Source organism: Pelodiscus sinensis, chromosome 4 (genome assembly GCF_052426305.1).
Source record: "Pelodiscus sinensis isolate ZL-2025 chromosome 4, ASM5242630v1, whole genome shotgun sequence".
Taxonomy (NCBI): domain Eukaryota; kingdom Metazoa; phylum Chordata; order Testudines; family Trionychidae; genus Pelodiscus; species Pelodiscus sinensis.
Window position 1 is genome coordinate 118,179,362 of NC_143055.1, and position 14,620 is coordinate 118,193,981.

The 14,620-nt window shown below is 39.9% G+C and overlaps 1 protein-coding gene across 1 annotated transcript in view; it reads right to left on the reverse strand.

Annotated features, from left to right (window-relative positions):
* The window catches only part of GRID2 (glutamate ionotropic receptor delta type subunit 2), a 1,117,109-nt gene that overhangs the window by 362,169 nt on the left and 740,320 nt on the right, over window positions 1–14,620 (reverse strand). The window contains exon 8 of the mRNA XM_006111957.4: window positions 8,642–8,761. Within this exon, the coding sequence (XP_006112019.1) occupies window positions 8,642–8,761 (120 nt within the window). The remainder of the gene's footprint in view (window positions 1–8,641; window positions 8,762–14,620) is intronic.

A 14,620-nucleotide genomic window follows, 5' to 3' on the forward strand; every position in this document is an offset into this window, starting at 1 on the left:
AGTCCAACACTCTGGTCTGACAACATCCATGATCCGGCATGATTTTAGTTAGCCACTTATCATGGGTCTGGCTAAGCTTCCCATGTGCCAATAAAGCCACCAGTCTTGATTCACAGTATTCTGTGCTGTTATTTAGCTCTAATTTATTCATAAATGTCTTCTAAGAACCCAGCGGAAGTGTTGGTAATACTAGACAATATTGACCTCCCCTGGCTCAGCACCAGTCAGGTCCCAAGGGTGCCAGATTAGAGAGTTTCAACATATATATATTTTAGAAATGTGCATCTGTGTCTGCTTGTTCAAGAACTCCTAAAAAGTAAGAGCAAGACCCATCATATTTGGTATGCAAGCTTCCTCTTATCCTAATTTAAAGCAAGGTAATGGTTTGTGCCTGGAATTTGATTGTGTCTCATAAAATGGAAAGGGAAGGATCTAGCAGAAGGGACAGTTATACTGCAGAATGACCACAGGCGAGCAGCAAAGGACTGGGGACTGACGACTGGGACGCTAACCGCACTGGGCCAGCAGTGGGAAGGGGCAGAGAAAGGGACAGCTATTTTCTATATATTTTAGAGTTTGTCTGTCTGTATATCGGTTTGTCTCTGTGTCTGTCCTCCAGCTGGAAAATATGCTGGTTTATTTTTTCCAATGTGTACTACTTTACATTTATCAACATTAAATTTCGTTTGCCATTTTGATGCCCAATCACTTAGTTTGGTGAGATCTCTTTGAAACTCTTCACAGTCTGCTTACATTTTTACACTTAATTTGACAAAGTTTATGGTCCTTTCTATTTTCTTTGCTAGAATTTGACTCATACTTTTTAAAAGATATCTTTTTATCTGTCACTGCTTCTTTTATCTGGTTAAGCCAAGCCATGGTGGCACATTTTTGGTTCTTATTGTGTTTTTTAATTTGTAATATACATTTAAGTTGGGCCTCTATTATGATATCTTTGAAAAGTTTCTATGCAGCTTGCAGATGTTTTACTTTTGTCACTCTACCTTTTAAATTCTGTTTAACTAACTTCCTCATTTCTGTGTAGTTCCCCTTTCTGAAATTAAATGCCACAGTGGTGGGCTGCTGAGGTGTTTTTCCCACCACAGGAAAGTTAAATTTTATTATTTATGGTCACTATTTCCAAACGGTACAGTTATATTTACCTCTTGAACCAGATCCTGCTCTCCACTTAGGACTAAAACAGGAATAGCCTCTCCCCTTGTGGATTCCAGGACCAGCTGCTCCAAAAAGCAATCATTTAACATATCAAGAAATTTTATCTCTCCGTCCTGTCCTGAGGTGACCTGTAGCCAGTCAATATGGGGATAGTTGAAATCCCCCATTATTATTGATTTTTTCATTTGATAGCTTCTCTAATCTCCCTTAGCATTTCATAGTCACTATCACTGTTCTTATCAGGTGGTTGATAATATAGCCCTATTATTTGAGCATGGAATTTCTGTCCATAGAGATTCTATGGAACATTTTGGCTCATTTAAGATATTTACTTCATTTGATTCTATAGTTCCTTTCACATATAGTGCCTCCTTTAAAACTAGGCACTCTAGTTCACCCGTTTTACTATTTAGACTTCTAGCATTTGTGTCTAAGCACTTTAATAATGTGACACTATTTATCTGTCTGCCACTTCTTGATGCATTAGACTCTTTTTCATTTGTGTCTCATCTGATCCAACCCATACTTCCATCCTCCCCTCCTGACTAGAACATAAAGCATCTCTATTAATAGAAGTTCCCCTAATTGATGTCTCTGTCCAATCCATGTGCTCCTCTACACCTGTCAGTTTTCCCCCAGCCCTTAGTTTAAAAACTGCTTCTGTGTACGTTGTTGTGAATAATTCCACCAGTCAATTAAATGTAAACTTAAAAACAAAAGACTGTGGGTGCAAGCAGCACACATTCTTTGAATCAGCAAATGAGGTGCTACAACTGGTACTGACAGAATGATTGAAGAATTACAGATTTGTCAGGCATTGCCACGAAAAGCCGTCTATACTCTCAAATCACATGACTTATGTTGAACTCAGAATATTTGTCAGACTTTCAAAAAACATTTTGTAGTTATTTCTTTCTTAACTACAGATAGGCCTGCATGGTTGACAAATCTGTCAATAAAGAGATGTTATTTCAAATGGCCTGGAAATCCCATGAGAATCTGCAAGGGCTTGAAGTATCCTGTTTGACTCAGTTTCCTGTTGCCCGGGCATTTGCATTCTTTCCATTATGAAGAAAACCATTGCAGTCACTTTTGAGGCTTCAGTACAGTTTTAAAATCCTTTGCAATCCTCAGGAGTAGAACTTTAAAATTAGAGGCCAAAATTTTCAAAAATATTGACTAAAACTAGGACTTAAATCCATATTTAGACACCTAAATAAAAGGGACGTTCTTCTCAGAAGTTCTAAAGATCTGCCACACACAGTGAAGCCAAAGAACAGGAAGTTACAGTAACCCAGCATGGGGGTGACAAATAGATGAACTTCAGTGGCTAGATCATCAAGAAGAATATAGTCTCATTCTCCTGAGATGAAAGGCCCTTCCCTAGAAACTGCTATTTGATTTTTCAGGCTTAGTTATGAGCTTTGCATGAGCCCACGCCTGCACAGGAACTTAACTGCTGGGAACATACGCTCTCAAAATGAGAGAGAGATATTGTTGCTCTTAAATTGTTTCTCTCTTCTGATTAGCATCATCTTGATTTTTCCACGTTCACCTTTTATTTTTCTCATTTTATTATCTATTTTTCTTCTTTCCATTCCTACAAGAACCAATGCTGATTGTGGATCAGGCAATACTAAATCTTGAAACTTCTCCAGAGCAGGAGAGTTAATGAAATGGTTTTAATCAACATGCAATTTGAGCATCAAAAAGCCATTCTAACTTATTAACATTTAGTCCTTGATACCAAGGGTTTGTACTCTGGGTGGCTAGTCTGTGCAATCATATACTATTATTAGTAGTGATTTAGGACAAGTATCTCACATGCAGTAAACTTTCACAATTAGAGTGCTGTGATCACAGGATGTGATAAGAGCTTGTATTGACTTGCCCAACCTAGCTTTAGTTTGGCTAGCTCAGGAACCAGAGCAGTGAAGCAGCAACTGACTACACACTGTATAACCTGTCTATAATCTAGGTGCTTATGGGGCTAGGCCACACAGAATCGTGCTGCCATAGTACCCAAGCTAACTAGACTAAAGATTGCTTAGGTATTTGTAGCAGACATATCCTTAGTGAAAATAAATCTTGTCACTATGTTAACATTTGTTCTCTCTCCAAAAACTGGCCTGAGTTCACATTAAGTAGATCTAGAGTTGCTCTAGCCCATGGGTTCCCAAACTGGGGGGCATGAGGCAGCCCCCACCAAGTTTTGGTGCCTCAGTCAGTTTTTTTTTCTTTTTGCTCAACAAGTTTTGATGTTGGGGGGAATGGGGTGGGAGGGTTTTTCAAAAATCAAAAAGGGAGAGTGATGCCAAAAAGTTTGGGAACCACTGCTCTAGCCAATAGTCCTGGCTTCCATAATCCATAATTCATGCCTCCTCTTGTCCCTTTTCCCCTCCCTGAATGCCTCTGACATGCTCCAGACATTGGGAGCCTTGCCTGGAAAACTGGATTTTAAGAAATATTTTGACAGGATGGAGAATGATTGGTAGATGTAAACTGGGAGACAATTTAATGCATAGGAAGTAGTATAAAGCCAACAGTGGGAGAAGATTATGAGAGTAGTCAGGAAAAAGGAATGGTAGAGCATATGGAGCACGTATGGAGATCAAAAGAAATAATAGAATTGTAGGTGCAGGCAAAAATACAGAAAGCATTGTAGATAATCTTTGGCAGCAAATAATTTGAAAAGAAAAAAATTCCCTTCTCAGGAACTGGGAAGAGACAATATCTTGTGAATCTGTGAAGTAGAAGTCAGAACCTATTTTGAATAACAGGAATACTCGGAGAAGCAAGAAAGACATTTTTCTCCTGCAGAGCTCTTTTTTATACCACTGAAATACAAAGCAATTCTCCCCTGAGTATTCAGGCTCCTTTTGTTCATTTGTTTGTTAGCTGTTTATTTGGACAACTAGGAGCATGTGTATCAGTGGTATATATAAAAGCAACTTATTCTGAAAAATAAATGTAAAAAAATTTATACTCCCACAAAGGTCAAATGCCAACTGACAGATGTAAAAAATATTACCATGTTTCAAAATATCCATTGCAGCACATTCTCCAATCACAGTGTTATGTGTAAAAACAAGAGGGCTTCTATAGCTCATATAGGATATTATACCATATTACCTATGAGCAATCCAATATCTAGCAATGATCAGTCTACCACCATGGTTCTCAAACTGTGGGTTGGGACCCCAAAGTGGGCTGGGACCTCTTTTTAATGGGGTTGCCAGGGCAGTTGTTAGACTTGGTAGGGCCCAGGGCTGAAGCCAAATCTGAGTCCTACTGCCCTGGGGACAAAGCTGAGGCCTGTGGACTTCATCTCTGGCTGGTAGTACTCAGGTTACAGGCACCTTGAAGCCCTTGGGCTTTGACTTTTCCCCTCACTCCCACAAGACAACAGGACTCATGCTTTGGGGATTGTGTGGTAATTTTTATTGTCAGAAGGGGGCCATGATGCAATGACGTTTGAAAACCCCTGGCCTAATATATCCCAAGCACAGCACTGCCAGCCTATTATGAACCAACTTCTGCATGCGCACACCGCTGTTCTAGACTGTGGGATTCACAAATCCCCATTGGTACACAGAAGACAAACCTTTAGGAATAGAGAGAAAACCGTGTTGTTGCAATTGTTATGGAGCTTTCTGTATTTATCTTCTCAGGGTCTCTAGAGAGTAAATCCCATTTTCATGGATGTGATCTTGCCTGTTCTGTGACTGACATTTAGTTATGACAGAGCAACCCTATGACAGCTTTGTAGAAGATACATCTACCAAATAATTTCTGCATGGTGGGTACTAATGACGTTAGATGTTGTTTAATTGAAAAATCATTTAACTGCACCGAATCTTATTGGTTACATGATTATTCAATAGTCCCTGGTGGCGGGCTCTGCATCTCACAGAGCAGCCTGTATCCGCGGCAACAACCCCTGTCTGCAATGTGCATGGGCCTGTGCTCGCCATGGGAAGGGTCTGCGTCAGCATCCTGCTTACCCTTCCCCATGCTGCTGCTTCTGATACAGAGTGAGCAGTGTGGAGGGAGGCGGGGAGAGAGTGAGGGGGAGGCAATTCTGTAAAGCTGGTGCTCATGGGGAGCCAGCTTTTAAGCCAGCTCAGCTAAGCAGTCACTGGCTCCAGCCTCTCTAGAAAGCAGCAAGGGGGGAGCCGCGCAGTACGGGGAGTTGGATTTTGGGGTTGGCTTCCTGCATGTACTGGCTCCCATCTGCCCCTCACCCTCTGCACTTCTGCCTCTCTATCAAATATCCTAATGCCTAATGTTTGCAGTGTGTGTGGGGGGCAGTAGCTTTGTGGAATCTGGTGCTCGTGGTGAGCTGGCTTAAAAGCTGGCACCAGCTCCCAGCTCCCCCCCCCCTTGCTGCCTCTGATACAGAGGCAGCAATGGGAGAGGGTTGCATATAGTCATTAAGATTAACTAATAAGCCTAGGCTTATTGGTTAATCGTTTACACAACTATTCACTATCATCCTTAGTGTGTACATGGTTTAATTTGTCTGTTAGAAAGCCAGGGTGCCATTATAAGTTTGCTTAAAGCAAACAATTTAAAAAGTTTCCTTTGATATAAATCACTGAAGATAAGTAAAATGATATAGGAACCTAAATTTCATTGATTTTCACCCATTTGATTTATTGCAAAATTCTGGCCACACTGAAAATGGGTGTTTTACCACTTTGCAGTCTCCCCTATAACCACATAAAACATATTAATTAAGGAATGACCTCCCGAATTGAATACAAATTGTTTAGAAGTATAAGTCAGCTTGCTACATGCATCTGTTTCCAATGAAAAGGAAAATACAAAGCATGAAGTGGTTCTAATATATGCTTCTGCTTGGGCCCTCTATAAAAAAACATGAAGTGTATTTTAATTCAACACAGATATTTGAGTCTTCTAATTACTGCAATGTGTACTCAACATTGACACACTGTTTAAAACACATTAAGTACAATTTTAGTAAGGTTAAATCAGAATAAACATGAACTTTGATTAATAAACCCAAACCATATCTTAAGTCTAGCTAATCTGAAGAGAGAAACAATTTAAGAGCTTTGGTACTTGAAGCTTGACTTAAGATATTTTCATATGATGCTATCCAGATCACAACATTGCTCATTTGATGGTTTGGTTTGATGTCCTTGTCCTTGTGTTAAGAGAAAGAATATACGAAAGCCTAACTGATCATCTCTGCATTGCTCATTTTGTGTAAATCTATTATGCCCACTCTCATGAGTTTCCTCTTTAAACATAACTGTATCACACTTTTAAATCTCTCATCATTTCTCTGTGCATCTATTCATTATCACTGCCTGTTACTAGGTTCCCTCTATCTTTCTTGTTGTTGTTTGACCAGAATAAAACACAACATTCAAGCAGACATGTCTGCAGCTAAAAATAGAGTCCAACTTGACTAATTAAGAGAACTGGGTGTTCAGAGGAAAGATGAGCCTGTTGCTCTTACAATAGTCTTTCAATATATAACATGAAACATGAGTCTGATTTAATATTTCTGATCTTAAGTTACTGTTCACAGATCAAGGTCTCTGTCAAAAACACATCCAAGTATCAATAAGATCCAGCCTTGTTTAGTTTATGAGAGCTGCCAGGATCTCTGTTCATGGTGATATGGCTCCAGGTACCATATACATTAAAATACTAGCAATATCACAAAACTTGATAGAACATGAATGAAATAATAATTTCATTGCTGAACACGCAGTGAAGCTGTATTTCAGGACTGTATACACATCTTCCCTCTCCTGGGTTCAAACTGTGCATTTCATAGTACAGTAGATTTCTGATAATCTGAAACCTTTGGGACCTAGGTGGTGCCAGATTATCGGATATGCCGGACTATCAGGAAGTACTATAAATTGGTTTTATATACATACATATACAAATATACATACACACACACACAGTATATACTGTATATAAAGTATTTTAAACCAGCGTCACACAATGCCAGTGGCAGACTGACTCGGTCCCATCCGGTTTTGCTCAGTTTAGCTGCTGCAGCTGCTACCTTGTGACTTGTTTTTTGCCGAAGCTCACTCACTAGGCCCTTGCCATTTTAATGCCGGACTATCAGGAGTGCCGTACAATTGGATGCCAGACTACTGGAGTTTTACCGTATTAATGTAGGTAAACAATATAACTGAGGAGGCATGGACTTTCACATGTGACCAAATTCCCTTTTTTATGAACACTGAGGGTGTGTCTAGACTCCATGCCTCCTTCGACGGAGGCATGTAGATTAGCCAGATCGGAAGAGGGAAATGAAGCCGCGATTAAAATAATCGCGGCTTCATTTAAATTTAAATGGCTGCCCCGATCTGCCGATCAGCTGTTTGTCGGCAGATCGGGAGAGTCTGGACGCGATGCCCCGACAAAGAAGCCTTTCTTCATCGGCACAGGTAAGCCTCGTGAAACCAGACACACCCTGAAAGTAAAACATTTTCCTGAATCCTCTTCCTCTGATTTAACTACCTTTTATCCTTCACTTATGTGATCTAAGAACGTGGCCCAGTACATCATGGCAAGTAGTCCCAATGTTATCTTTCAAAGGATAAAAAAATAAATTGAATTGTTTGTTGACAGCTGTTCCCAAGAATTCTTGATTTTGCCTAAGAGGTACTGTGCGGGTCCACCTCAAATAATGTTGAAGAAACAGCTGCCTAAAAACAAAACATCAACATCATCTAAAGCAGAAATTTCCCCTATCATCTTTCATACCATCTTCACTGGCCTGAGAGTTTTCTCTGCAATAATTGTAACTCCCAAGTGCCAAGATAAATTATTTCTCTTGGGATTGAAAATTTTTTCCTAAAGAAAATCTGAGTCATGGCTTTCAAGAAGCCTCCTTCTGTCTGTCACTCATAATACCTATTCTTATGGGAGATCTATGGTATAAAAGGTCATTTCTACTAAAACGTTCTCTTATTACAAGAAAAACAGAGATACTGAAGTATTATGCTGCTTTTGTTTTGCAGTACGTTTTCTGTTTCTGCAGTTATGAATTCTATTCATCTAACAACCAGAGTGCCTTGTTCAGAACTTGTGCATTGTGTATTTTACAACAGGCTACCCTGTAAGCATTCCAATGTAAAATTTACTGTTATGGAAATACAGTGGTAGCTATTACCGAACAGGCTTTACTGCTCTTTGGGGAAGGACTGCCAACAGGTTAACATACACAACAGGAGTAAATATCATATTCCACATTATTAAATCAGACACCCGTGTTAAATATTATCTATAGTAAGGCGTCATTGCAATAAAGAATGATAAGGTTACCAGAAGCTCAAAACATTTCTCCCACTTGTTTTCTTCTTTCAGTTTAACACCCTGTTTTATCATTGGCAATTACTTTGCTGTTTGAAAAGAAAACACCGCACATTTTAAATTATGCATTCTTGTTCAGCATATCTAGTCTCACCTTGCGGATGCCTCTGCCAAGATCTTCTCCATAATTGGTCCCTAGAATTTCAAAATGGACATTGGGATTCCTTCCATTGTCTGCAAATTCCAGTTCTCCAGTCAAGCCATTCACTCCACCCTGATGGAAAGAGAAAAAAAAAAGATGGAGTGAAAACTCAAAAAATATCCAAATAGACTATATATAGACTCATAGACTTTAAGGTCAGAAGGGACCATTATGATCATCTAGTCTGACCCCCTGCACAATGCAGGACACAGAATCTCCCCCACCCACTCCTGGAATAATCCTCTCATCTATATCTCAGATATTGAAGCCTTCAAATAGTTTAAAGACCCCAAGATGCAGAGAATCCTCCAGCTGTGATCTGTGCCCAATGCTAAGAGGAAGGCCTCTGCCAATATATGTATTTGAGAAATATGCACTAGCTATGCAAAACATAGACAATAGCAGAAGCAGATGGTTAACCTCAATAGATGAAGTTTGTCTACAGAATCAAAAATCATTGGGCCTCATCCATCACTGCATTATTCTAGTTTTATATTGGTGACACTATTGATTTCGGTGGAGTTACGCAGGAGTAAAAGTGGAGTAACGCAATAGTGATTTGTATACTTGGGCTACGTCTACACTGCCCCGTCTCGTGCAAGAACATATGCAATGAGGCACGGTGATGAATATCGCCGTGCCTTATTTGCATACTTAATGAGCCACTATTTTTGCGCAAGGGGCTTTTGCGCAAGGAGCAGTCTACACTGCTCCTTCTTGCGTAAAAACCCCCTCTTGCGAAAGAGCTGTTCTGACGCTTATTTTCAGGCAGAAAAAGCCCCTTGCCCAAAATGGCGGCTCATTAAGTATGCATATGAGGTGCGGCAATATTCATCACCACACCTCATTTGCATATGTTCTTGCGCAAGACTGGGCAGTATAGATATAGCCTTCGTGTTTACTGTGACCATGTCTATAATATTCAAATCTGCAGTTAGATGAGAATCTCATTAGAACAGGATTTTTTGTAAGATTTACATTTTGCTTCCATCAGGCTAAACAGTGGTCTTAATTATGGTATTCTTACATTCCAGCTTTTGGTGCCAAAGAGAAACTTGAGGTAAAACCGTGGTCCCACTCAGGTCAATGGCAGCTTTGCCATTACTTTCAGTGAGATCAGGATTTCACCCTTGAAGTACACACATAGAAGAAAAAGGAAATAAAATCAGTTCACTTACATTTTTCAACCCCCTCACCTCCAAGAGAAACTCAGATTGGAACCAAACTGAGTTTGAAGCAAAAGTTCAATGGCTCCTTTGGACCCCTCAGGATTAGAGGTTTGTACGGCTGAACTGACAGACCTCTGTAAATTCTTGATAGCGCCTTTCTAGCAGTGTGAATGCAAGAAAAGCAGCAATACCCTGCACTATCAGGCAATTTTTTATTAAGGCCAACAGGGATGAATATGCAGCAGAGGTGAAACAATCAGTCTTTATTTGGAAGGATTGGTGATGAAAATGCAACATATACCATAGCTACACTCAAAATACATGCTAGGGGATAATACAATGCCACAAAAATGGCTCAGCCATCTATAAAAGCTGTGCGGACCTGGAGCTGCATAATAAGAAGAACTTATATGTATACTGAAACCTTAAACCTCTAGATACTCACCTGATTTCTAGTTTCACTATAAATTTGATACTTAGCCCATTTTAAAAAAATACAGTTTGAAAGCATATTGAACAAAAGACAGCCAATTTATCACTCCAGTGTGAAAGTATGCTAAGCTTGTGCTATTGCTGCAGAAATCAGATGGATTTTGTAGTTCTGAGTGCACTTTCAGTTGGAGTTTTAATATTTGAAGTCAAAAATTCAAAGTGAAACTCAGGGAATATGACTATGGATTGCGCAAAACAAGGCTGTACTCCTACAGGTACATAAGCAGGCACCTAACTATAAGTACCTGTTAGAGCAAAGGTAAAAAACCTACATCCAAACATCTTAAATTTGGAGAGAATCCAGATATAGAAATAAACTTTGGATCTCAGGAAAAGTTTCAGTGTGAGCAAGTGGAAGTGAAGAGAATTTTTAATATTACTAGGGGGCTGTGCCCTCTGTTTGCTTCGTTCGCCAATCACCCTCCCCCTTCCCCATTTCGCTTTGCTGAGAGATCCTGTTGATGCTGATGACGTGATGACTTCATTCTGTCGCCCGGCAGGAACATTCTGGCATCCACCAGGAAAATCTTTTTTATAATATATAGAGCAATAACAACGATAAAGATAGGAAAGGCTTGTAGTATTGCTTATTATTAAAGTTGCCTAACACTTTGCATTATCAAACTTTGTTTTAGTTGCTTATAGCTTTGCCAAACTTAAACCATTTGGGGTGAATTTTTTTTCACACAGGCTATCAGCATCACATTTCAATTTTTTGGAAAATTTCCATAGGAACAGGGGCTTGAGATTCAGCAGGGTAGGAGTGTTTTTGAAGAATATTTATAAATTTACTAATAACACTCCACAGTGATATTAGCCTCGCTCTGTTATAACATTATGGTTAATCATCTCCCAGAGAGTATACAGACAGGAATAGGTACTACTGTATTTACAGAGGACTGTGATATATGGGGCAAAAACAGAAGACATCACATACTGGTGGAATGTTATATTAACTTTATAAATTCTCTTCAAACCACTCCTACACTGACTTATATGAATTACACAGGACAAATTCTGTCAGAATTGCCAAATCTACAGAGCTCTTTATATCTGTGGGTATCCACATCCACATATGTGGATGTGGAAATCTATGGCTCATTTTTGCAGATACAGATGTGGTTATAAATTTTGTACATAGAACCTTGCAAATTTGTGGATATCTGCTTTATATCTGTGGGTACTGCAGATGCAGATATCCGTGGCTCTATTTTGCAGATAAAAGATGTGGATGCAGACACAAAATTCTGTATCTGCACAGGCCTCTACAAATCGACACTGATGGCTCTACGGATGACCTCACAGGTAGTCAGAATAAGAACATAAGAATGGCCATACTGGGTTAGACCAAACGTCCATCCAGACCAGTATCCTGTCTACCGACAGTGGCCAATGCCGGATACCCCAGCGGGAGTGAATCGAACAGGTAATGAGCAAACAATCTTTCTCCTGCCATCCAGCTCCACCCTCTGACAAACAGAGGCCAGGGACACCATTCCTTACCCATCCTGGCTAATAGCCATTAATGGACTTAGCCTCCATGAATGTATCTAGTTCTCTTTTAAATCCTGTTATAGTCCTAGCCTTCACAATCTCCTCAGGCAATGAGTTCCACAAGTTGACTGTGTGCTATGCGAAGAAGAACTTCCTTTTATTTGTTTTAAACCTACTGCCCATTAATTTCATTTGGTGGCCTCTAGTCCTTATATTATGGGGTCAAGTAAATAACTTTCCTTATTCACTTTCTCCACACCAGTCATGATTTTATTGACCTCTATCATATCCCCCCTTAGTCTCTTTCTTTCCAAGTTGAAAAGTCCTAGTCTCTTTAATCTTTCCATATTCCTGAATTCAGCAGTAAGAGATTCATGAGACTATCCAATTTTGTGGAATTATGACATTCTAATTGACATACTGTTAGCAATGACCTGAATAAGGAATGTAAGCCCAGATATGACTTCTATCCTATGGGGATCTTTTTTGGGTATAATGGCAATGAGAAAGGAAGCCTCAGAAAGCAGAAATGACTTAAGCAATGGAATATTGCTCTTAACTACAGCAATAGTACAATTATGCATACCATAGTAATCATGTGGATTCCATTGCATGTCAGGGTTCTGGGCAACAAGATGGCAGATAAAGCAGAAAAATGCTTTAAAATTGAGAAGGTTGATATAATAGACACTCTGAAAAAACTTTGAAAGCTTGGCTAAGTGAGAATTTAAGAAGGAATGGCAAGAAGCATGGCCCAAAGAGGAAAAAAAGGATGATATATATTGAATATATCCTAACGTTGAGATGTATTGTGTAACACAAAGTCCAAAAAACAGTTTGGTATCAGCTCAGTAATGGAGACAGAATTAAACAGAAAGAAAGAACAATGGGGAATCTTGTGTCACCTTAAAAACAAAAATTTATTTGGGCATAAGCTTTCATGGGCAAAGACCCACTTCATCAGAGGCAGCTGGGCTTTGTCCATGAAAGTTTATGCCCATATAAATCTTTTAGTTCTGCATCTGCAAAAAACAACGAGTCCTGTGGCATCTTAACAATTAACACAGTTATCCCTCTGATACAGAAAGAAAGATTCTCTCTGAATAACTGAGACCCTCAAGGTGACAAAATATAGTCTGGAGAAATTGGGGAGATTGTCATGAAAGAGAGGTGGCATTAAAAAAGGCATCACTTTGGTTTCCAAGGATACAGGACTGGGTAGGAGGATATAGATTTTTGTTTATGCAAAAACTACCATAGGTGATGGTCATAGCCTCTCATGCTGAGGCTGCTGTGCCATTAAAAACAAAAGAGAGAAAGAGAAAAAGAGAAAAACAGGACAGGAAACAGCTCTGCAGTCACTCCTTAGAAAAGGAGGGGAGTTTGCAGGAGACAAGAAGAAGTTCTAGGGGAATATAAGCTCTGGGATCCTACCTTGGAATATAGACTTTGGCAAGAACCAAAGGGGAGATAAAGTAGCCACAGTAAGAAGAGGAAGCTTCAGTTGTGATCCAGCATGAAGGGAATGTGTGCAGAAGATAGGAAGGAACCCAGGGTAACAGCAACATGCTTTGAGATTGTATTGACACAGGGAATCTGAACCCAGAACCTGGAGCAATGGGTGGGCCCCAATCTCTCTACAAACCTCTGGAGAAATGGTGCAGTCTGGGTTATGAACAGGCAGACTGCCTGAGTGTATCTAAAGGGACTTTGATACCCCAGAACGGGCAAGCCAGTGTGACCTGTCTGATGGGTCAAAACCATGAAGAGGCAGCACACCTAGTCATGAACAGGGACTGATCAAGTCAGGAGAGAAACACCCCAGTGCAAGCATCTAAAGAGGGATTCTCAGATTGGGAGACAGCAATCTCCAGCAAAGCTACAAGAAAGTACCACAGTGATGAGTAGTAAGCCCTGGGCCAATAAGAAAATCTAAGTAAAATGTCAGGGTACAAGGCAGGAATGCTGAAACATTTGAAGATTTCAAACTAAATTTCTGATTAAATAGATGCAATAAAATAATTACCCTCACAGCACTTCCAAACTATTTTGCTTTCCCAGTCCTGACAGACAGGTTTCATTGCCAGAGTCATCAGTAAGGCTACCTTTACACTCTGAAGTTATTTCGGGATATTGGAAATATCTCCAAATAGCTATTCCGCATCTTTAAAGCAGCCCGTTATTTCGAAATGGATTTCAAAATAATGGACGTGCTATTTTGGCATCCCAGTAACCCTCGTTCCACAAGGGATAAGGGATGTCTCAAAAGAGCATGTTATTTCAAAATTTGGCACTGTGTAGTCACACCACATTTTGAAATAGACTATTTTGAAATTCAATTGAAATAAGATATGCAATTTGCATAGTGCAAACTGCGTATCTTATTTTGAATTTAGGGTGCTGTGTAGATGAAATAGAGAAATAGTTTTTCCTAATATCCAACCTAGACCTCCCTCAGTACAACTTGAGACCATTAATCCTCATACTGCAATCTGTCACCACTGCAAACAGCTTCTCTCCATCCTCTTTGGAACCTCCCTTCAGGTAGTTGAAGGCTGCTATCAAATCCCCCCTCACTCTTTGCTTCTGTAGACTAAATAAGCCCAAATCCCTCAGCCTCTCTTTCTAAGTCATGTGCTTGAGCCCCCAGTCATTGTTGTTGTCCTCTGTTGGAGACTCTCCAATGCATTCACATCCTTTCCATAATGGGGAGCCCAGAATTGGGCACAATACTCCAGATGTGGCATCGCCAGTGCCGAATAAAGGGAATAATCAC